A 26,104-nucleotide genomic window follows, 5' to 3' on the forward strand; every position below is an offset into this window, starting at 1 on the left:
AAGCAACTGCTATAAGAAGCTACTGTAATGTAAGCACGGGAAAGTAGCAGGCCTAGTTCATTAGTCCAACCCCACTCCTCATTCGCATTTCCATAGCTTGCATAGAAGATTGCAAGAGGAGTAGGGGAGCAATCTCTTCTCCCAGTCCCTCCCTGTTTTATCTACCTTACTGTCTTTATTGCTGATATATGAACACAGGGTGCAGACTCACTAGGCCGAGCCCCAACCAATCCCTTGCTCACATAGGGGCAATCATTGCATAAAGAGTAGGGTTTGGATGAGGGTCTCCAAGATAATGAGGGCAGGATAACGCTCTCCTCACCAGCTTGCAGCCTTTTGTTCAAAGATATCAGTTGTTGCGTCTTTTGATGCCATCGTTATGTTGTAAGTAGGGACTGGACCTCAACCCAACCTCAACCCTCACTTGCATTGCATCAGTGCTGCATGAAGATTATTCATCTAGCCATAAGCCCTGCTTTTTTTAATGCATACATAAACAATAGTGCTGTGATGAACATTTCTCCTATTTTTAAACCATTTCCCATCAATTAATGAGAAAAGAATTTGCATTCAAAAATTATCAAAAGAGAGATAAGATTTTGGTGAAATTTTCATGGGTGGAGTGGAGAGTTTTTGTCATACCTTTTCAGGTGGCTGAGCAGCGTTTTTGTGTATCCTTTCATTATACAAATCATATTTCTGGTGGTTTGTATGGTATCTCCTTTATGTTGTTGTTTTTCAGAATGTGGGCAGCCAGGGAGGCTGCTGAATGGTAGATAAATATTTACAGGGTGGGGATGCATCACCCTTGGCCACCCAACAATAATTACATAAGCTCAAACCCTCACACCCACTGAAAATTACAAGAGCCCTGAGAATGACAAAGAAAAAGAAAAACCTCTTTTGCAGAGGGAAAACAATTGCAGGACAGATTTTGATTCAGCACTAATAAAGTATGTATTGTAACACACCTCTAGATCCTCTGCCACATTTCTCTATGCTTGTTGACACCTAAGGAGTATGGGTAGATAAAGGTAGGGAGCAAGCAGCTCACCTCCCATATGCTGGCTCACATCCACATGAAATTCTTGATCCTTCTCTTTTAAGGAAACTTTGCATAGTACTAGTATTTAATCACAGTAGTAACAACAAGATCTCTCGCTGGTCAACACTAATTTTATTGCCAATGTTTGACTGATTTTAGGGTAACTTTGTGTCGCTGATTCCAAATATGGCATCGGTTTTGCTAGATTGGCTCAATTTTTTGAGATAATGGATGCCCCCATTGAAAAACATAACAAATTCAAAAAATTTAATGGTCAGGCATAGCCTACCCACAAATGACATGGAAACTGTCTCAAATCATACAAAAGTAAACACATGAAATACCTAATGGCATTGTATTCAGTACAATAACATTAAAACAAAGTAAGCTGATTCAGATAATCACAATTAATGCATAGAAAAACGTGTGTACGATTTCCTTTTATGTGGGGCATCAGGACAATCACGTTGGAGGCTCCAGCAGTAGTCTGCCATCATGTGTCTGTCCCATCTGCCTTGATACCTTTCCTCCATCACCTGATGGAACCTCTCCCCTTGTTCCTCACTAAAATCACCAAGATTATCCAGAAATCTGTCTAAGTGGCTATGGAGATAGTGTACCTTTATGCTCATATTAGTACCCAAATGTTTAAAGTTAGTGAGCATGTTTTGCACCAATTCTTCATAATTGTCTGCTTTGTGGTTACCCAAGAAGTTCTTGACAACTGAGACATAACTGCACCAGGCAGAATCTTCAACATCATAAATTTAGTGAAATTCAAATCATTGATGAGTTTACAAATCTTAGGACCATCAAAGATTCCTGCTTTTAGTTTTTCCATAGTCAGTCCAAGGAACGATCTACAAATGTATTTGAAGCAATCACCATCTTTGTCCAAGGCCTTAACAAATTGCTTCATCAGTCCAAGCTTGATACGGAGTGGTGGGAGAATGATTTTTTCTCTGTCAACCAATGGCTTGTTAATGATGTTCGCTGCACCTACAGTTATGTGTTCCCTTGAAGGCCATGTCACTTTTTTCCAATGATCTCGCTTTGCCCTACTATCCCACAAGCAGATGAAACAAGGGTACTTCGTGTATCCACTTTGCTGCCCAAGCAAGAAGTTCACCATCTTTAGATCAACACAAATAGACCACTGGTGCTCATGATAGCAGAGCTTCTGCAAGACCATTTTGATATTTTCATATTCTTCTTTAAGTTTTGTTGAGTGAGCAATTGGAAGAGATGCATAGCGGTTACCATTGTGCAATAAAACACATTTCAAGCTTCTGGTGAAGCTGTCTATAAAAAGCCGCCAATCTTCTGGTCAATATTCCAGTAGTCCCATTTGGAGAAGAAGTCCAGGAATGTTATTGCACCATACAAGTTCTTCATCTTGGCTGAAGTATGGAAGAAGTTCCTCCTCTCTTGTCTGATAAGCTATTATGTTAGCTTCCGGCTGTAGACAGTTATTTTCCATTAGCCTGGATGCTAAAAGTTCAGATGCTTGCTTTGACAGACTGAGGTCTCGTATCAGATCATCGAGTTCTTTTTGGGAGAACTGCTCAGGTGTTGAAAAGCTTTCTTCATATCCACTTCCAGGGCTACCACCTGTGCTACACTCCACGTCCAGCATTTCTTCAACATCTGAGAATGGAAGGTCAGGCAGTGAGGTAAACACTGGTATGGGAACGTCTTCACTGTGTGGCACAGGTCGCCTTGCTGAGTCCAAATCAGGATACTCCCACTTATGTTTCTTGTAGCGATTGAAGCCTTTCACATTCACAACACAAAAATAACAATCATAGTGATGGTTTGCAGCTCTCTCCACACCATAGGCACACCAAAGTTTAAACATTTCCTTTCTCCATTTTTCCACTGTCGTAGGCACTCTACACAGGTTTTGCAAACCTTATGGGGAGCCCAAGACTTATCTTGATCTCCAAGCTTCACTCCAAAATAAGCAAGATATGCTTGTTTTACAAAGTCAGTGATGTTTTTTCTTTGTTTTTGCAGAGTGTATTCGCCACAAATGTAGCAGAATGCATTAGGATTGTTTAAGCAGCCTCTTCGTGACGAACTCATATTCCTCTTCAAAAAAATAAAAAAGAAGTATCAATATGATATTATATGCAATGGATAAACTTGCAAAACAATGTTCAAGAGTAAAAAGACAGAGCAAACCCTGCTGCATATGTCAGCAGCTACAGGTCATATTGGGGTACAATCGTCATTTGAGGGGTATCCATTATCTCAAAAACTAGAGCCAATTCGCCAAAACTAATGTCATTTTTGGATTTAGCACCCCCAAAATACCCTGAAGTCATTCAAACATCCTTGGCAACTAAAAAAAATTTTTTTTTGTTGGACTTACCTAACTATGGAGTAGCATTTTTCTTTGATTAGTTGTCCTGGGACTTACTTTTGTTTTATTGCCTGCTTCTGATTTCTCTGTGGGGTTGTATACAGGGCTGGTTCCAAAGGGCGGCCAGGTTGGGCACTGGTCCAAGGGCCCCGCAGCTACAGAAGCCCCTGGAGGGCCCCTGAGGGGCCCTCTGCTCCCCTTCTGTGATCCGTGGCACGAGCCGCACCACAGATAGCAAGACAAGAGTTTCCAAGCCACCCGCTGCCACCGCCACCCTCCACCATCCCCACCACTTCATCTACCTTTCTCTACTGTTCTTTGCGGCTGCGCGCACTGTGCACACAGGGTTGCCATCAATCAAGATGGCAGCCGAGGTTTCCGTAAGGGACTGAAGCCTCTGCCACCATCTTGGTTGTTGGGGACCCTGTGCGCACAGTGCGCACAGCCGCAAAGAACAGCAGAGAAAGGTAGGTGAAGCAGTGGGGATGGTGGCGGGGGGGTGGCGGGCGGCGGCGGCAGCGGCGGGTGGCTCGGAAGCTCTTTTCTTGCAATCCATGGTGCAGCTCATGCCACGGATCATGGAAGGGGAGTGGAGGGGCCCGGGGCAGGCGAATGCCCAAGGGCCCCCGCATTCCTGGAGCCAGCCCTGGTTGTATATAACTTCCTTGTATTTTAAGTGTACTTTTAGTGCTGCTCTGCAGTGTAGCATTCAGAGAATAATCATGATTATTATTTTCCTGTGTTTATAATTGCTTAGCATTTTCATAACTTAAATAAAAAAGCTGCTAGGATGAATTGCTTGCTTTTTAAAAAAAGTGTTCATGTGGTTCTGAATCTGAGCTGTCGCCAAGTTATACTGCATGCAATTTCAGTCTCCTGCTAAGAAATTGCTGATGTGGAGCTGAAGCCAATCCATTTTCTGATGACTGCCCATCAGAATTGAATGCATTGTGTGAAACTGATAATCCCATGAGTGTCTGTTCAACCAAGTGTAAAGAAAACAAACTTACTGCATCAGAGAACTTATCTTGAATGCCAGAGAAAATATTAACAGAATTTGAGGTCATATTGGGTGGCTGCAGTGGATAATTTGCCAAGAATTGAACCTGCAGCATATTTTAATCTGGTGATCTGAGGGATGGCATGGGGAACATGAACTAAGGCTGTATATGTGGCATCAGGAGGAGATTTGGTCTATACATAGGGAATCCTTCACCAACCTTGTGTCTTCCAGATGTTTTAGACATCAACTTGCATCAACCCTAGCCAGCACAACTGTGTTGGCTGGGGCTCATGGTAGTTGTAGACCAAAACATCTGGAGGGCATCAGGTTAGGACCAGAGTATAGCATGGATAGGAGATTTGGCCTGTAAAATATGGCATGGGAAGTGGATTTGGTGTATGTAAGCGGCATGGGATTGGGTTTAGCCTGTGTACATGAGGGGTAGGGGTTAGCCTCTGGACTACTACCTGGTTGTGGTCAAAGATGTGAACTGCAAGGACCCTTACCACACCAGCCAGGCAAGTTTCTTTGCACCAATAAGTCAGAGTGGGAAACAAATGATGTTTGAGATGCCCTGTCCTATAAAGGTTTCTGGGTCAAGGATCCTTGTTGGTCTTGGCAGTGAAGAGAGCTGCTTTTGCTCCAGTCACTTTTCCCTTCCCTTTGCTCTTTCTCTGCCTTTGCCCCATTCTAAACCTGACTGGGAAGGAGCTGTGTCTGACACTTTTAACCAAGTGACAACTTATGATGGTGAGCTTGCAACCATATGAGAAGCCAATAGTCTAAAATATCCTGCCAACTGATTAGAAGGCTTTGACCACACACCCAGACCTCATCAGGATGTAGAGAGAGCAGTATATTTTTCTTTTTCTTTTCTTTTTTGCTACTTGAGAGAATGTTACAGGCAAGAGGGTCACAAAATGGTTATATGTACACTGTGATAAGCTACCAAAGGAGTCAATAGTTGGTTATTAGGGACAGTGGTGGAATCCACATCAGCTGGATTCCACAACAGATTTGGCAGTTGCATACTTCTGGAATCATTTTGGAGATTTTGTGGGCTGGAATCTGGTTGGATTCTGGAGGAGTGCTTCAGATTTTTGGGGGGGGATGAACTGCTAGAATTATGAAATAATTTCCCCTCCCCCAAATGTTAGCAATTCAATTTTCCTCAATTATTTTGTTTCTTGTTTTAAAATTATGCAGTAGCTGCATTGATAACATTTCACTACTGCATAATTTTACATGCACACAAAAGTTGCAGGGGATTAAAAGAAACTTTGCTTTCACAGATTTCATGAAAAGCCAAACTCACCAAATAAAGCCCTTCCTGTTAAGAAATAGCAGAAGACCAAATGATAAAAATGAATATTTGCACATTGTTACCAGTTTGCAATTGCATGACAGTTTTTAAAATAAAAATGGGGGGCACCATTCAAATCCATAAAAACAACCAATCATCAACAACCCATCACATGGTTTTGTACATTAGGCACTTCACATCTTACTCTCTATCTGCCCCATAACAAACACCACATGGCTTCTCCCCTTCACGTTTGTCAGATGTCCGTGCATATCCATAACTTTTACATAGAGCCAATGTGCATAAAAATCCACTGTATCGGTCACAAAATGTTTAGTTGTTAGCTGCATAGAATCATAGAGATTATGGTGTGGTGAGACCAACATGCATTGTTTGATAGTTAAATATTTCATCCATTCATGGATATTTGGTAAGGCAAGGGTGCCTTGTATCAAGGAGCAGTTTCATTTCTTCACCATAGCCTTTCTCCATCCAGAAGCTTGCCTGAATCAGGGCAATATGCCACTGCTTTGAGAATAGTGTCATTTTACCTTATATAGCTTCCCAGTTTGAACTCTCCATATCTGAAGGAATTAAGGACAGATAGGAAAACAATGTGCTTTGCTGTGTTGCTGTATTATTTAATTCAGTTATGTGCTCAATTTTTAGTGTTGCATTAAATATTGTAAAACAGAAGTTATATCTCATATTACTGTATACTTTCAATGGGACTCCATATGCTACTAGCTAACAGGTTGTTCCAATTAACTTACTGCAGTTTTATGAAAATATACTGCATAATTATATAAATGAAACACCAACTTGGTGCCTGAAAACATTAACAGTGTTGAAACATAAAAGCCAAAATAAAAATTAAAAAGAAACTACTAACAGCAAATGTAATAGCCTAATTAAATCATAGTTGATAATCATGCAGAACTATTGAAGATTGGATCTCTGAACAAAATAGCTTGGAATGTATAGACACAGAACTTGATGTACAGCTGGGCTTAGCTTGCTTTTTTGTTCTGGTTGCAATATCTCAGCGCTTGAAAAGATGCAATAGTACCTTGTTTTTAATCTTATCAAAATCTGTGAAAAGATTCATTCATGTTTTATAAAACTACAAGTTTCTGAAAAAATGAAAAATGTAAGAGGAAGAAGCAGTGTCAGTCACTGCTTAAAAACAAAAGTACTGGGAGCTTTCATATCCTATTATATATTCTGTTTATTCTGTTATATATTTCTAATGTTTAATGTGTGCTCTGGACCTTGTTGGAGCACATCAAGGTCTAACAAACAAAGACTTCCTAGCCAGGAGGTGAATAATCAGAATCTCATGATTTAAGGCAGGCCTGAACAACTTGTGACTAGGGTTGCCAGGTTAGAAGCATTCCAAGCCCTGAGATTTCAGGGACAGGCCCTAATGATGTCATGGGGAGGCACCTAGTGATGTCATTAAGCATGATACATTAAGCATCAACCACAGTTACTTGGAACATCCCATTCAAACAAAAAGATTTCTTTGATTGGGACTTAAGATACAAATTGTAGCTGAAAGAGGGTGTTCGCAGGTCCAGCCAAAGTGACGGGATCACTCCTCATCATTTGCTTAGGGAGCCTGGTTCAGGAACATTTAATCTAGCCTACTTGCTTCTGGCAAGAAGGATTTATTTATTTTTATTTATTTATTTGCCAATTTGTAACCCACTTTCGTTCACAGAATTCAAAGCGGCGAACAACAGTATAGTCTCATACAATGTAAATAAACTCATAAAATCAGTTAACATATCCATTAAAAGTCAATTAAAATGAACATTAAATGAAATAGTGCCATTTACATATTAAAAGCCTGGCGAAATAAAAACGTTTTAACATGTCGACGAAAATCTAAGAGGGAGTTAGAAAGCCGTATCTCAAGTGGAAGGGCATTCCACATACTAGGGGCTATCACTGAAAAGGCTCTATTCCTGGTGCTCGCTTGACAGATGGTAAAAGCTGAAGGAATAGTTAAAGTGCATTCAGCAATGGATCTCAGTGGGCGGTGGGATGTATATTTACAAATGCGATTGGATAAGTAAAGTGGCGCCAAATTATGTAGAGCTTTAAAAGTTTGAACTAACAATTTAAATTGGTTACGAAATATAATAGGAAGCCAGTGCAGATGGTATAAAAGTGGTGTGGTGTGCACTCGAGGGCCAGCTCCTGTAAGCATCCGCGCTGCCGCTCTCTGCACCAGCCTAAGCGGCCGGAGGGTTCTGACAGGAAGACCGACATAGAGGGAATTACAATAATCCAGTCGTGATGTTACAAGGGCTTGTGTTACTTTCCGTAAATCGGATAATCCCAAGAAAGGACAAAGTTGTCTGACTAATTTTAATTGTGCAAAAGCGCTTCGTGAGACTGCTGCGACCTGAGATTCCAAGGTTAGGGATGAATCCAAAATCATGCCTAGGCTACGGACTTGCGTCTTCAGAGGAAGTAAGATCCCATCTAATATGGGAAGATTTTTATTTTCTTGAATAGAGTCTCGTCTGATTAGGAGAACCTCTGTTTTATCTGGGTTGAGTTTTAATTTATTTCTATTCATCCAATTCTGTACTGCTGCCAAGCATTGGTTCAGAGGATGAACAGCCTCTTTGGCGTCTGGTGGAAATGAACAATAGAGTTGTGTATCATCTGCGTATTGATGGTAAGAAATTCCAAATTTACGAATAATACGACCTAAAGGTTTTACATATATATTGAACAGCATTGGGGAAAGAACAGAGCCCTGGGGAACACCATATTGGAATGGCCAGGGCTCTGAGAGAAAATCCCCAAGAGCAACTCTCTGGGTTCTACCTTCTAGGAAAGAGCGGAGCCACTGTATTACAGTGCCTCGTAGCCCCATCTCGAAAAGGCGATCCAAAAGGATGTCATGGTCAGTAGTATCAAATGCGGCTGACAAGTCCAATAGGACTAGTAAGGTCACATTACCTTTATCTAGTTCTAGCCGTAAATCGTCGACCAACGCCACTAAGGCTGTTTCTGTTCCATGATTTGGTCTAAAGCCTGATTGAAAGGTATCATAATGGGCATTGGTGTCTATGAAACTTTGTAGCTGTGTCACCACAACTCGTTCGATAACCTTGCTTAGGAACGGCAGATTGGATACAGGGCGAAAGCTGTCACAGAGAGTGGCATTAAGGGACGGTTTTTTAAGTAAAGGTGTTATAATTGCTTGTTTCAGATAATCAGGTAGGTGGCCTTGTTGGAGTGATGAGTTGACTATCATGCATAGCCAATTTGCCAATTCAACTCTAGATGTTTTTATAAGCCAGGAGGGACATGGATCGAATAGACATGTCGTAAGGTTCATTCCATTAAGGAATTTAGGGATATCCTCTGGTTGGATCGGTTGAAAGGTTGTATAAAGAGAAGAATAAACCGTGTCAAACATGGGATCACTAGAACCTGTTACTTTATTGGCGTCTAATGAGAGACGAATCTGATTAACCTTGTTCTCAAAAAATGTGGCAAATTCTTGACAACAAGCCTGTGAGGGAAGTATACCAGAATCAGGCTGTGTCGGATGGAGTAACCCATTAACTATCCTATAAAGCTCTTTTGAATGATTCCCGGCTGAGGTGATAGCAGCCGAATAAGTGTCCTCAGGCCAGGCCAGTCACCAAAAGGCCATTATAGGAAGAAAGGAGCCTAACATTGTGGAGACATTAGATGGGAGCACTCAAGAGTAAAGATGGATGCCCCTGAAGGCTGTAATTCTAAACACACTTACTAAGGGCCTAAGTTACGCAGAACTCAATATGACTTGCTTCTGAGTAGACATGGTTAGGATTGTGCTGTTGGTAAGGCTTGACCAAGGATCCTCTGCAGAGATATCCAGATGAAAGCAGGGTTGGCAACCCCCTGCCTGGAATGTCCTTTCCATGCCTTTTAATGTGGCTGCTCCAAACTTGTTTACAGACTTGACACTTAACTGCAGAGGGACTTTTGAGAATTGAGTAAGAGTAAGATTATCTACCCTTTAATGCCTACTCTGTGGGCTGTTATAGACTCATTTCCAGTCAACCCAATTCCAGTGAGTAATAATTAACAGAGAGAAAACACACATGATCTGGTCTACCTTCATAGATTTGGTCTACCTTGGGAATAACAGCAATTGCAGCCACACTTCCCAGTATATGAATTCTTTTACCACAAACTGTCATGCAGCCAACAAAGTGCATCATCAGTGGGTTAAGAGGGCTGAGCTGAGTTCATGGAACCACTGTTTTGCTTCTATGGATGTAAGACACTGAGGTCAGAAGTAAATGAAATGCAAATAGAAAAAGAAAAGACAGTGATGAATTCCTAAATGTAATACCATACCAACCATAACACATAATACCTCTGCTCAGAAATCTGCACTGGTTGCCAAATTCAAGGTGTGCTTTTCAGTTATGGGTGCCACATAGTATTTGTTCTGTTCTTGTAAGATGCCTTTAGTGTGGCATCACTTACACTTTGGAACTCTCTGCCTATTGACATTGGAAGGCCATTATACTCTTTTTGGCACCTGCTGAAAGCATTTTTATTTAGGCAAGCCTACCCAGGCATGTAGAAGCTATCATGTTTTATCTGTTTTTAATTCTTTGTTGGTTCTGTTATTTTAAGGTTTTTAAATAACTGTCTTTAATTGTTTTTGCCAATAACATTTTTGTTTTAAATCCTTCTGCAAACTGCTTTGAGGTTGTTTATAATAAAGCAGTATAGAAATGCTGTTAAGTAAAATACATAAATTTCAGAGTCACTGTGGCCCTTGGGTCTCTTTCTTCTTTTTGGAACAAAGGAATTTGCATTATACCAACTAAAACCATTTGCTATCATCCAGCTCAGTATTGATGATATGGACTAGCATTGGCTCTCCAGGATTCCAGGCAATAGTCTTTTACAGAGATTGGATTTTGGACCTTTGCATGCAAAGTATGTGCCCTACCATTGAGATACAGCCCTTATCCTGTTTAAAAATTATCTTTTAAAATTGTACTCTTCAGTTCAGTAATGAATGTACAGCATCCCTAGGGCAGATACACACTATCCATTTAAAGCACATTCAACACACATTTAAAAGACATGAATTCCACCACAGAGTCATGGGAACTAGTTTGTTAAGGGTGGTGGGAACTATAACTGTGAGGGGAAAAACTACACTTCCCAGGATTCTTTGGGGGGAAGTCATGTGTTTTAAATGCAAATTGGCTGTGCTTTAAATATATTATGTGGATCTGCATTACTTCATAAGCTTTGCCTGCAAATAAATTGTTTTGATTTTTTTAATGAAAATGAGCTACAAAGTACTGGGTGACCATGGACCACTCACCATCTCTCAGCCTAACCTGCCCCTCAGGATGAAAACAATAGAGGGGAACCATGACCACCCCAAGGAAGAAGAGCACACTTAAAATGTAGAGGAAATAATAATGTACAACCATAATGTGAAATCAGATATATATGGAGACACAGTATGAAGAAATATTTATATAAACATGTCTGTCAAAGATGTTACACAACCCATAATCCTATGCGTGTTTACTCCGAAGCAAATCCCAATATATTCAGTGGGACTAACTCAAACAGGGAAGTGTGCACAGTACTGCAACCCCAAGTGATAAAGAACTTCACTCACCCAACCAAAAATTCAGAACCATGCTACTTTAAGTTGTTTGCAATGGTTTTATACTTGTTTTTATGGTTATTGAATTTTAAATTGATTTATTTCTTGTTGTGAGCTGCCTTGGTTTCCAGTCGGCATCCCTACCTCACAGGGTGGTTGGAAAGATTCCATACACAAACACACTGGAGATGTAAAACTACATACACCCCATATAATAGTTTATTGTCAAAAACAATTAGCCATTGCAAAACAGTTTTTTTTAAAAAGTCAGTAGTAGTTTCCTACCAAATAAAAATAGTGACACCTAAGCAAGTCCTGCCTGTACACTTTTGCAAGTAATTAAAAAACCCTGCATGAACACTTTTTTATCTTAACTGAAATTGTTTACTGTGCATGCCCACCAAGATCCTGGTATGATCTTCTGTTCCAGATCTCCTACTAGATTATGCAGAGAGAAAGGCACTCTTGCTGCTGCTGAAAGCTATAAACTTACTCAACTCGTGATATGCAGACAAGCAGGAAAAGGCAGCTATTTTCAGGACTTGCAATGGGTTCTATTTATTGCCTGAAGGTCAACAGATCCCTTTTCAATGACAACCCTGACTTCACTTACTGACTAAAAACCTGAAAGTACAGGGATTAGAGAAAATGGCTACTAGCTCATTTAACAGACATTGGGAGGGCTGACATTTTGGTGTATATCTCTTGAACCAGACCACCTAGGAACTTATTTTTTTTAATGAAAACTAAGTCCAGAGATTGGGGTGACTCACCCAGAGATCCAGAGAGGATCCCCAAAAAACCAGAATATCCAGGTAAAATCCAGAGACCTGGCAATCCTGCTTGGGACCCATCAAATTGAACACAGATCATCAAGCATTCATGAAGATCCACCAGAAACTCAATGAATTAATGTCCTGATTTTGCTAGCCTGGCTGGGATTGCAAAAATAGGGGGGGTCTCATCTGGCAGACTATATTGAACAGCTGATGGGCTGAGTTGTGCTTGGCTTGGTAGGTCACAAATTTTGCAGGCCTGATCTAAAACTAGGTCATGACTTCAAGGTGTTGAAATTTTGGGGAAATGCCAGGACTCATGGAGTATAATGCTACCCCCTTTATTTGATAGGTGGGGGTGGGGGTGGGATGGCTCATAAGTTCTGCTCCTTTTGTCTCCACTGATTGATAGGAATATTGCTGGGGGGGCTTCTCCGTGGCATGAGCTATAGGCAGTGACTGGTAAACTACCACTGGTGGTAAAGTGTGCAAAACCCTGAAAAAGGGCATTTTGCAGGAGGTCAGGTTACTGACAGTTTTGGATCTGCTAGATCAGAACCCACATGGATCACCCAAGGGGCTCAATCGCAGTTATGCCAGCCTAAAAACTGGGGGGAAGGCCTCACCTCACCTTCCTCCGTGGACAGTGTCATCCAGCAAGGCTTTGGATGCAGAGGTAGATCTTCCACTCTGCACCTCACTGACCCTTCATGATGTTTGCTATACCTATCACTTCAGCAGGCCCAAAGACTCATTTGCTGAAGCAGAATTTGCTCTCTGCCTCCACCATGTTAATGCACATTGTTTTAATCATATGCCAGTTGCAAATTAATTGGTTTCTGTGTGGCTTTGATACATTTCCAGTGCTGTTTTGCTATTGTGTAGGTTGTTGGCCCTGTAATATTATAATATTTATACTAGAGAGATTATAAACTCTTTAAACTTCTTGGTATTTATATCCTAGTTGGCCTTCTAAAGTGAATTAAGCCGCTGATATACTTTTTATCCAGGTACGATCACCTTATTCTTCATTCCCTTTAGGATTTTGGCGATGATGGGTCCCTGTACATTACTAAGATTACTACAACTCACATGGGAAATTACAGCTGCTATGCAGATGGTTATGATAAACTTTATCAGACTCATATTCTTCAAGTAAATGGTAAGGAAAAAGGTTTGAATTACCATGCCGTGGCATAGCCTTTAGATTCAATTCAGTAGACTGTCTTGGTTTCTTAATTGCTATATGGAAAGCAAAAAGCAAAACCAAACATGGATGATAAGTTTTCATTAATATTTTCTCTTCTATAAACAAACTCACAGGAAAATAAGATTTAATAACAGCATGTAGCAATCCTAAATAATTAATTATATTGAAAAGGATAAGGACAACTCAGTTTATTTACTCTGTACTTTGAGCTCTTAGTACAGTTAAACAATATGCATTCTTAGTATTTTGTCTGTAAAATAATAGGCATTTATGAAAAATATGGCTTAGAATAACAAAATCATGTTATTGCATAGACTGGTAATCCATTTGTAGGTTTTCAATAGCATGCTTTCCAAATAAAAAGCTGCCCTCATATTAAAGAAAAATAAAATGCTGAGCAACCTACTGGTTCCAATAAGCCATCACAGACCTACTGGAACTCAGTAGCAACCATTTTCTCTGTTTAGTGGCTTAAAATGGTGGCTAGTATTTTAAAGTTCTTTCCCAAGAGATCAAATTATCAAATCTACATTTTGGTTTCTTGGTCTTCCTAACTATTTATTAGAAGTGTACCAATCACTATCACTTCCCATATAGGAGTCAAGACTTGCTAGGTGGTTGATACTCCATCAAATTCCAAAGGAATGCAAAGAAAAGGAGGCAAATAGTTCTCCTCAGGTCAAAGAATCAAACCAATTGCTTATCTTTTCTCTATCACCTTTAAAACAGGTGGAGTTGTTGAAGAACAAGAAGGGCTTGAAAAAACATATTGATTTTTGAATTTGCAGGACTATAAGATCCCCCATGGTTCCTTCAAGGATACATCTATGTGTAGTTAATGTAATCCCCGTGACCATGATTTTATAGAATTCCTGAAGTTATATTTTTGACTTTACTCTTTTCTTAAATCAGGATTTGTACACTGGAGCTAAATTGGGTCAAAATATAAAGCTTAAGGAATTGGTCAGATGAAGCAGCAATTTAATGGATTATGTTTGTAGATCTAACCATTGCGTTCCTAAACATTTGAAAAGAAATTAGCACTTCTAGTCCCAGAAAATGATTAATTAATGTAATGGCACTTGTATAACAGAAGAGTCAAAACAAGGTTAATGAGATAATGAAGCTTAGTTGATCTCTAAGATTTAATGTGAGAATGCTTCAAAATTGTTTAATTAGATTTTAAACACTTTTACAATATGTGTATTTTCATTCATATGAATCAGTAATTTTTATCACTCATTTTCTCACCATTTTAACAGTTTTATCAGTCAAAATTCCTTTCGTTTTTCCTTGCTTTTTTCCCTGAACTAAGCTCTATGTTTTCTTTTCCGTCTCAATTTGGATTTTTTTTACTTCTTTACTTAGATTTATATCCTGAGTTGTCCTGAGGACAAATCAACATACTGAGTAAAAAAATAACTTTCTAAGCAAGTATTCATTTGAACAATGATACATGCACAATAAAGAAAAAAAAGCAAGCACAGGATTAATGTAATTATGTATCAGCATTAACTGTTGACAGACATGAAAGCAATCATATTGATCCATAGTCCTGCATGTGCTGCAATGTATGTACAAAGGTAATGGCAATGAATGAGAGCTTATGGGAGAGAATCTGCCCATTGATTTTTCATCACTAAAGCCCTTTGCTTATGCCTTAATCATATTGACAATAAAAGTGGGGGCAAGATGGAAGTGGCATATTGAGAGCATTGAAGGGTGGGTGTTCTTATAACTGAGACTAAAGGGAAGAGAATCGGGCCAGCAAACCTGTCAGACTCATGGCCCCTGAGCAATATGGCACATCAGCCATGACTTGTGCCCCTCCAGATTCTTAATAACCTCCCTGATAATATGGCTCCAGGAGGGAGTGAACATGTATGGAAGCAGTATCTCCAGAGAACCTTATCCCCTCTGGATAGAAGTAGACATACAGTAGTTCTTTATGTTGACTGATAGACAGACACTTGGCTAATCTGCAATGAAAAGAATTTCCATAGCTTCAGAATAGTAAGGCACTTAACCTTATTGATTTCATTGAATTTAGTGTATGAGTTTCCATTCTCTACTGCAGGCAAGAACAACTACTTCCAGAGAGAATAAGGACATTTGTATTATCTATTACAATTATAACCTGCCCTTTCCCCAACTAACTCAAGAGTGTACCTAATCCCTCTTAAAAAAAAATATTCACAAGGTAGGTCAATCTGAAAGAGTATGTGGCCAAGGTCACCTTTTGTGATCTTGTGGCTGAGTGGGGTTTTTAATCTTCATTTCCCCATTTTTAGTCAAACATTCTAACTACTTCACCACACTGGTTCTGCTTCGCCATGATGGACAAGGAGCAAATCAAATATTAATGCCTTGTCATGGCAAGGATGAACACATGATAGAATCTGGGGGAAGAAAGTTGAGCAGGGGTTCAGAGGAGGGAGCAATAAAAAGGGACCAGTGCCCAAGTTGGATTTAGAAAAGGAAGAGGTACTGGAGATCATATTGCAAACATACATTGGATAATGGAACGGACCAAGGAATTTAAGAAGAAAATCACCCTGCACTTTATAGATTACAGCAAAGCCTTTGATTGTGTAGTTCATGAAAAACTATGGAGTGATTTAAAAGAAATGGGGGTGCCACCACATTTGATTGTTCTGATGCACAACTTACACTTTGGATAAGAGGCTGCTGTAAGGACAGAATATGGAGGAAGTGATTGGTTCCCAGTCGGAAAGGGTGTGAGACAGGGGTGTATTTTATCACCCAATTTGTTTAATCTATATGCAGAACATATCAAACAGAAAGTGGGATTGTACCAAGATGAAGGACGTGTGAAAATTGGAGGTAGAAATATCAATAACTTAAGGTATGCAGACAATACCATACTACTAGCAGAAACCAGTAATGATTTGAAAAGAATGATATTGAAAGTTAAAGAGGAAAGCACAAAAGCAGGACTGCAGGTGAACGTCAAGAAGACTAAAGTAACGACAACAGAAGATGTAACTTTAAAGTTGACAATGAGGACACTGAACTTGTCAAGAATTATCAATACCTTGTCACAGTCCTTAACCAAAATGGAGACAATAATCAAGAAATTAGAAGAAGGCTAGGACTGGGGAGGGCAGCTATGAGAGATCTAGAAAAGGTCCTCAAATTCAAAGATGTATCACTGAACACTAAAGTTAGGATCATTCAGACCATGGTATTCCCAATCTCTATGTATGGATGTGAAAGTTGGACAGTGAAAAAAGTGGATAAGAGAAAAATCCACTCAGTTGAAATGTGGCGTTGGAGGGGAGCTTTTCAAATACCATGGACCACGAAAAAGACAAATAATTTGGTGTTAGAAAAAATTAAACCAGAACTATCATTAGAAGCTAAAATGATGAAACAGAGATTATCATACTTTGGACACATCATGAGAAGATATGATTCACTAGAAAAGACAATAATGCTGGGGAAAACAGAAGGGAGTAGTAAAAGAGGAAGACCAAATAAGCGATGGATTGACTCCGTAAAGAAAACCATAGACCTGAACTTACAAGATCTGAACAGGGTGGTTTATAACAGATGGTACTGAAGGTTGCTGATTCATAGGGTTGCCATAAGTCGTAATTGACATGAAGGCACATAGCAACAAAGGTAGACTGTTGAAGCACTTAAAAGTTCAAGAACCAGAGGCATGGAATAAGAGTGGTCAAATCAGGTCCTTCAGAACAGCTCCCGGGAAAATGTACAACTTGTCCTGACAATGGTTGATTGATAACTAAGGGCATACTTAAATAGTCACTCATCCTGACTGCCCCTTCCATGAACCATTCCCTTGTTGGAGAATGAAGATCCTTAAAGTGATAGCCTTCTGGCTTGAAGCTTGGCAGTCTGTTATCTCTCTGCTTACTGTTGTTGCATACTCTGATTGCAGTCACACACAAATTCAGTGGAACGTGACACCAGCGGGAGCAAAGATATTAGCCCCTCAGTGGCATCCAGCTCAGGGGCTATAATCACTTGAGTTCCTGCTTTGGGGATCTGAGGTTGGGAAGATCTCTGGTTCATAGAATCATAGAGTTGGAAGGGGCCTGTAAGGCCATCAAGTCCAACCCCCTGACTTGGTTGTTAGATTCTGGCTCAGTGGTGTCAAGGTCCAGATCCAGTGCCTCTGAGGGATGTGGTACCTGATTTCAATGGCCCCTCTCCCTCCAAATCCCTGCTGAACATGTGGTCATGACAGCTGATGCACCTGCCTATGACAGCTGATGCACCTGCCTAACTGGTCTTCTTGTTTTTCAATATGATTTATTTCCAAATAAATAAAGTTATAATCAAAATAAATGCTGCTATTCTTATGAAATTTTCCTGGAAGCGAGATTCTATAAATTCAGTGAGATTTAATTGTAAGTCCATGTTATTAATCAAAGTGCAAATCAAATATTTGAACCAAACTAGTTTATAGATCAGGTTGTAAATTGCACCTTTTGATGTAGATCTCTCTTCTTTTCTGTTTCCAACACTTTTATTGTTGGCTAGGTTATTTTAAAGAAATAGATATTATTTTATTTATAAATGCTTATGTTAACCAGTGTGATGTAGTGGTTAAGGTGTTGGACTACGACCTGGGAGACCAGGGTTCAAATCCCCACATAGCCATGAAGCGCACTGGGTGACTTTGGGCCAGTCACAGCCTCATGAAAACCCTATTCATAGGGTCGCCATAAGTCGGAATCGACTTGAAGGCAGTACATTTACATTTTTTTATGTTAACTTTTGAGTTGATATGAATCAGTGTGGAAACAGAATGAATGAGGTAGGGCAGTGACAGGGAGCAATTGATGTTTTTAATAATGTCATAGACGAGGGATTTGCTCTTTTACTGACTTATACATAATTTATAGAATCAGTCTATAATTTTTCATTTAAACTTTCTTTTATTGTCAAAGAAGCATAAGGAGCATAAGCATAAGCAAATAAAACAACACAAGTCCAATAGCAGCTTTTCATGTTAAGTAGAGGCTTAGGTTTTTTCTATTATTATTATTATTATTATTATTATTGCTTTCCTGTAGCCATTTGAGGAATAGTAACTGCCTGAATAAAACAAAGAGACAAAATTCAGAAGCAGAGAGAACAGATACATACATACATAAATATATTGAAAAATGGACAAGGATTTGTAAGATTTTATTTTAAATCAATTCCTCAGCTGTATTCAGATTTACAGGCAGAGAGAATATGTGACAGGGAAGCAGGGCCACACCACATAGCCCTTCACCCTACCATCCAAACATGTCTGAAGGGAGGGGGGCATCATGCATACAAGCTTCCACACAATCCAGAACCCTTAGCTAAATCCAAATCAGCCCAAATTCATTTAGGTGATCTAAATCAGCCCATGTCACCAACCTACCAGCAAGTAACATGGTCAGCCCTTGCTACCATAACCCCAATTTCCCAAACTTGGTGAAAGGAAACAATGGTGAGGAAGTTTAACCATAATACTAAGACTCAATCCAGACCTGGGCACAGCCATTACCGAGTTCAAAGTAGTCAGTGGGAAGCACTGGGAGCTACATTTCCTATGGTTCCTGTTGCCAATTGGTTGCTGCTGTACATGCATATAGCAAAGTCCAGGAATGACGCCCCATCAGAACTATACATTTAAAGTGGTTTCATACATCTTTAAATAGTCAAGGACTCCCTGAGAAGAAGGGCCTCCTAACAACTCTCACAGAGCTACGGTTCCCTGAGTGGCTTAACAACCTATCCCTCTTCCCAGCAAAGTCTGAAAATTAAAATTCTGTGAGCGGAACAGGGATCTCCTAACCAGAGCCGCCCCTAGGCACCGGGAAGTGGGGCAGTTGCCCCGGGCCCCACACTTTGGGGGGCCCCCATGCTTGGCGATCTGAGAAGCTGGGCTCTGGTGGGGTTTTTCCTCTCTCTTCAGCAGTGCAGCGGTCGTCTCACCAGCCACTTCCCGAGCTGATTTTAGGCTGGAGGTTTGAATCCCCTGCCTGCTCTTCGGCTGCGTGCCTGAGTCAGTGGCTTCCATGTGCTGCCACCGCTCATCAGCTGTGAAAATCTAGATTTTGACAAGTTGATTAATGAACTCTCTACACACTTAACATACTACAGTTTGCAGGATCCTCAGGGGAAAGCCATGACTCTTTAAAGTGGTATGATGATGCTTTAAATGTATAGTGCAAATGAGTCTGAGACCTTATATCTTTCACCAAGAGGGGGGAATAAAAGCATGATGAATGGCAGCAGGATTTGATGGTGAGTGTAGTGAAATGTGCCTTTAGGTTAGATGCCCAGCAAAGAAAGAGTTAACTTTCTGTAGCGGGTATTACACACCCTAGGGAGAGATAGACTGATTTAGGTACTGGAGTTAGTCAGTGTTGTGTGTGCTAGGTGAGGCCTAGCACAGAACAAGCTCAGATGTTTTACTGTTTAAGAATTATTAAATAAAGAAGCTCTTATTTTATCCTTGGTCACATCCTGATCAATATAACATGGTGTCAGAAGTTAAGAAATCCTCATAGTGTCTCCAAAGTAGCTAAGTGCCTGAGACAACTGAAAAAACAAAAACAAAGGAAAGCAAAGTTTTCCCCACCAGAGGCCTTTGATTTCACCAGGCCTGCAGCATGGCCAGATTGGAAGCAGAGGTTTTCCAGATACTGTATTGCTACAAAACTGAATGAAGAGAAGGAAGAAATTCAGGTATGCTCCTTGATTTACGCCATGGCCAGCAAGCAGAGCAGATATTTAAATCATTTGAGTTTGCTACTGCAGAGGACCAGGATGACTATTTCCTAGTCCTGAGGAAATTTGATGAATATTTTGTGCCAAAGAAAAATCTTATTCATGAGAGGGCATGCTTTCACCAGAGACATCAGAAACCAGGGGAATCTGCAGAGGCCTACATAAAGATAGCTGCATAAGAAAGTTGATGAATGTGCTTTTGGGGACACCAGGAGTGAAATGCTCAGAGACCGATTGATAGTGGGAATTTTGGATAAAGACCTGTCCCAGAAGCTGCAGATGGCATCCAGTGTCACTTTGGAGAGGGCTGTGGAGATGATAAGAAACTCAGAGCTTATAAAAGGCCAGATCCAAGACCAGGGTGCTTTAAAAGGGCTGCAAGAAATAGCCAAGAAATCCCTACAGCAATGGAAACTGCAAACTCCAAAATACCTGAAACAAATATACAGCCAAACATCTAATGCTCAAATAAAAGCCCCTAGATGCACAAGATGTGGGAACAGGCATACACAAACAGCAGTCTGTCTGGCAAAGGCTGCAGAATGCCACAAATGTAAGAAGATAGGTCATTTTGCCGCTGTGTGCCACATTAGAATGGTGAGTGAAACTGTGGAGCAGCAGAAAAGTCAAGAACAATTTTTTTCTGGGTCCAGTCACACGCGTGGAAAATTCCACAGATCCTTGGGAAGTATCACTACAAATCAGTGGGCTCTCGATAAAGGTTAAAATAGACACTGTTGCAGATGTCAGCATAATTTCTGAGTCTGTTTACAAGGCTTTTTCTAACCCACCTAGTCTCCAGCAAACAACAGCAATTTTAACTGGTCCTGGAAGACAGAACCTAAATTGCATGCAATACTTCATAGCAATAACCTGCTATAGAGACAATGACTATAACTTTAAAGTCTATGTGATCTGTGCAAAGACTAATAACCTCCTAAGCTGAGATGTTGCAACTATGATGGGGTTGGTGCAACATTTGGATGAGCTTTCCACAGAAATTCCTGACACAGTTGGAACTTTGAAAACACCACCAGTACAGATAAGGCTCAAAGAAGGGGCTGTACCTTATGCTATTCACACTGCCAGAACAATATCAGTTCCACTGCTACCCAAAATAAAGGCAGAACTTGATAGAATGGTTCACTGTAGAGTCATAGAAACTATCACAGAACCTACTGATTGGTGCGTGCCAATGGTTCCAGTACCAAAAAGTACACATATGTGTGGATCTAAAACAACTAAATAAAACTGTCAAACGGGAAAGTATATTCTTTCTACTATGGATTATATCCTGCCACAGTTAGCTGGTGCCCGTGTATTTTCATGGCTTGATGCTGCAAGTGGATTCTGGCAGATCCACCTAGCTGCCGACACTGCTAAATTGACTACATTCATCACTCCTTTGGGGAGATAGTTCTTCAAGAGATTGCCATTTGGAATTTCAAGTGCACCTGAGCTGTTTCAGAGAGAAATGTTGGCACTGTTACAACACTTGGAAGGTGTTTCCATGTACATGAACGATGCATTGGTTTATGGTACCACAGTGGCAGAACATGATGAAAGATTAGCCAAAGTCTTAGCAATGGTAAAGGCAGCAGGGTTAATACTCAACAACAGCAAATGCATCTTATGCCAGAAAGACCTTACAAATCTTGGACATTGCATAAATGAGCATGGTGTGAGTCCAGATCCTAAGAAAGTAGAAGACATTTCTACAATCAAACCTCCAGACTCCATCACAGGACTGAAAAGATTTTTAGGCATGGTACATTATTTAGGACCCTTCTTGCCAAATTTGGTAGAGGAACTACACCCATTAAATACACTTTTGAAAGCAGACAGCACATGGTGCTGGGGTCCAAGCCAAGAAAATGGTTTCTCAACAGTGAAAAAACTCTTAACAGAGGCTCCAGTACTTGCTTACTATGAAGTTAACCAGCAGTCCGCAGTGAGTGCTGATTCCAGCAGTTATGGCCTGGGAGGAGTACTACTCCAAATTCATGACGGAGAGTTGAAACCAGTGGCCTATTGCTGAGACCCAATACATTCAGATAGAAAAGGAATGTCTAGCTGCTGTTTGGCCTTGTCAATTCTCAGAATATCTCTATAAGCTAGAATTATTTACACTGTACAGACCGCAAACCCTTGGTACCACTGATAAATTGTAAAGACTTACAATTTGAGTACCAATACGATGTCAGTGACTCCTTTTATGCATGATGAGGTACAGTCGTCAAGCAGAATACTGGCAAGGCAAAACTCTTGTTGTAGCAGACACACTGTCAAGAAATCCACTGGAAACTCCAGGTCTTGAAACAACCCAGTTAGTTGAGGAAATCAAAATCTATGTAAATCTTCTACAAGCTTCTAAACCAGTATCTACCACACTTCTTCAACACATTCCAATCAGCTACTAGCACTGACCCCGACCTTTCAACGGTGCTGAAATTTGTCAGAACTGGTTGGCCATTGTCCATGTCTGAAGTGACAACTAACCTTAAACCTTTCTTTGCAGAAAAGGGAAGCCTTACAGAGTTGGAAGGGACAGCCCTATTTGGTGATAGAATTGCCATTCCTGCTATAATGTGACAGGAAATGTTGGAAAAACTCCATGAAGGTCATCAAGGAATCACTAAGTGCAGAGAATGTGCAAGATTGACTGTTTGGTGGCCATGAATAGGGCAAGAGCTCCAGTCAATAATAGCAAACTATGAGTTTTGCCAGACAAATAAACCTTCACAATGGAAGGAACTACTCATTACCACTCCATTGCCAGATAGACCATGGAAGAGAGTGGGAGCAAGCATCTGTGAGTTACAAGGACAAAGGTACTTACTTACAATAGACTATTTCTCCAGATACATAAGGACATGCCTCTCTCACTCAATTCTCATTTATCTGTGTTCCATTGATTTACAACTGTACTAGAAGAATCATAATTATCCATAAAACCATAATCCTAAAATAGGTTGTCAACAGTTCAGGATATATCCGAGCAGCTACATTATGTAAAAAAGCACTGCATGGTTCCTTAGCGCTCACACATATGCATTTATATACATGAGAACCAGAAACAAAGTATACATGCCCCACACTCTGAGATTTAACTTCTAGATACAAAAAAAAAAGTGATTGTCCCTGATAAATAGGAACAGCTGGAGCGAATGATAAAATCAAGATTAAAGTTAGTTATTTCTAATTTCCTCTTTCAAAAACTATTCAGTGCTTCTCATTTTGTGTATGATTATTACTGAGGCGCAAAATACATCAAAGTCATTTCGTTCTTACCACCAAAATTATAATGGGGTATCATGCTGAGCCATTTCCTACAAACAGTTGGGTTACATCTGAAAACACATAATCCCATTTCATAATAGTCAAAATTAATTACTTATCTTTTATCATTCATATTTTCACATGTCAACAACTGTGTCTCAGAAATGTACTGGAGTGTTTGGGTTTTTTAAAGTGAAAAATCTAAAGGGATTGGAAAGTGTATTCTTTGTGCAATTGATTTTTCTTTCTTAAATAATCTCAGCTCTTTGCAAAAGTAAATGTCCCCAGGTTTTTGGAGGAATATGTAAGCTATTTACAACAGTCTGTGACAATTCAGTCTCCATCAGCACTATATACTTAAAGCAGTATCATGCCACATTAAAGAGTCATGTCTTCCCCCAAAGCATCTTGGGAACTCTAGTTTGTTAAATGTGCTGAGACTTCTTTGGAGAGTCCTGTACCTCTAAGACAGCAATGATTCCCAAAGTTCCCTAAGAAGAGGGATTTATTGTTAGACCACTCAGAGAATTGTTTACTGGGGACCCCCCCCCAATGATCTTTTGTTTTATCCCCAAAATAGTTGAGTGTTCTGCTCTGTAGCCTCTCCAGATTCCTGTAGTTCCAGGAAAGCTCCGGGGAGTACATTACATTATGACATCCTCCCATGAGTTTTTCAGAGAGTAGGGGAAGCCACAGAGGTTGCATGCAGAATGCCTGTGAGCAGCACTTGTGTTTTTCTTGACTTATGAGAAGGAAATGAATTGTGTGAAAAAATCTAGATATACAGATATATAGAGAAACCATTTAGAGGATGAACCAGTCCTCAATGCATCTTTCCTTCCTCACATGTTTCCCTGCTCTTAATTTCCTCATGCATTGGACCTATCCCGTGCATGCAGAGTGGTGCATGTGCATTTTGACTCATAGGAGATAAACTGGATCTCCTTAGATTGTGAACTTGATCACTGGAAGTTGTCCTGTGTAACATGTATGGCAACATTGACTTTGGTGTCTGCATTTATCTCTGGAATATCAGTTGTTTTCTTTCTCTGTCTGCAAAGAATTAGCACAATATCATATGGTGCAAGTATTAAAATTTAATTAATAGGGATCTATTGCACTCACAATAGAAATAAATAACCTGAAGAGATAGGAGTAAGCAATCCATTTTAATTAGAGAGCCTTATTATTAATGCAGAGGTACATTTGTGTATGACAAGTCATATATTACAATTACATCACATAATAGCTTTGTTTTACAGCATAAATCCCAGATGATGTAACAGTATAGTCATAAATGACTAAATATAATCCTCTGATTGTCACTCAGCCATGAAATGTGGTTTCCTTCACTAATTATATATTGATTTTGACTCTTCCACTTTAATTTTCTCAAACAAAAACAATCTTCCTGTTATATCTACTGTAAAGAAAACACCAAGAAAACCAACGTTTGCTTTTTAAAAAATTGAGACCTATCTTTACCAGTGCCAAAACTCCAGAGCTTAAGCAGTTTAATTGATCAGAAATGGAGTGCTGTATGGGAATAAAGGAAGTGTGCGCACCTCTCCAAGTTCCCAACTGCCTAGGTGTGTGTACTTAGGGAGAGAGGAGAAAAAAGAGGGCCCTGCTAAGTCCTATGGGCATTGTGTCACAGGTGGGTGTTTTGCTTGTGTAGGGAATGATTAGGCCTACAGTGTTCCTTTAGATTGCATTTAGGCCAAAGGAAGATACAGTTCTTTTAATTAATACATTTAAAACCCAGTATCTTTCCTTGAAGCTATTTATTTATTTATTATTACTTATTTCTTTCATTTTTCCTCCAAGCAGCTCAAGGTGGTGTACATGGTTCTCCCCTCCCCATTTTATCCTAACAACAACCTTGTGATGTAGGTTAGGCTGAGAATGATTGGCCCAAGGTCACCCAGTGAGCTTCATGGCTGAGTGGAGATTTGAACCCTGGTCTCCCAGGTCATAGTCCAACACCCTGACCTACACCACACTGGCTATCTTTAATGGTGCAGAAGAATTTATTTGGGTTCTACCTGCTTCCTTACAACAAGCTGCTTATGGAAGGATGCAAGACGCAAGAGAGACTTAAGACAGTGAGAGAGCAGGAAAGTGGGCTTGCTCTTGGAAGTTGCTATAGCTAATTTAATATTGCCTATTTTTTTCTATAGCATAGGAGGCTGTCTAATGTTATTAGAGATAGTCAAATCAATCAATTTTCAGTCTGTGTCACTTTCACATGTGTTCAATCATAAGCCTGTTCTTTCTTGATTCTATGTTAATCTGTAAATTTTTAAGAAAATGAATACACACAATTAACAAATGCACCCTTGGACAAGAAGTCCCCCCCCCCAAAAAAAAGTGATGCACAAACACAAACGTCTAATATATTTTCTCTATTTGATACATCTTTTGAGTTAAGAACATTTTGGAAATGTGAAAGGCAAGATGTGCAGATCAGGTTTGCATTAGAATTGTTCTTTGGATCAAAGAATAAGAAGATGCACAGAGCATTCCTAAGGTGGTGGTGGGAAGTGGCAAAAGGTGTGTTTGTGTGGCGGGAATTTTTCTTCTTTTCATGCAATGAATTGTTAAAAAAAATTGCCTATTGACCAAAATTGGGAGGGGGGAATACAGTGTGCCAGATCCAGGGCTGTTGTAGCTTTATGACTGGTTTGGAACTATGTTGGAGG

At 40.0% G+C, this 26,104-nt stretch overlaps 1 protein-coding gene across 1 annotated transcript in view; it reads left to right on the forward strand.

The window, feature by feature from the left end:
- FSTL5 (follistatin like 5) overlaps positions 1-26,104 on the forward strand; it is a 591,837-nt gene that overhangs the window by 458,390 nt on the left and 107,343 nt on the right. The window contains exon 8 of the mRNA XM_061583858.1: positions 13,193-13,313. Coding sequence (XP_061439842.1) covers positions 13,193-13,313 — 121 coding nt within the window. The remainder of the gene's footprint in view (positions 1-13,192; positions 13,314-26,104) is intronic.

This window comes from Rhineura floridana, chromosome 9, assembly GCF_030035675.1.
Source record: "Rhineura floridana isolate rRhiFlo1 chromosome 9, rRhiFlo1.hap2, whole genome shotgun sequence".
NCBI classification, from domain to species: Eukaryota; Metazoa; Chordata; class Lepidosauria; order Squamata; family Rhineuridae; genus Rhineura; species Rhineura floridana.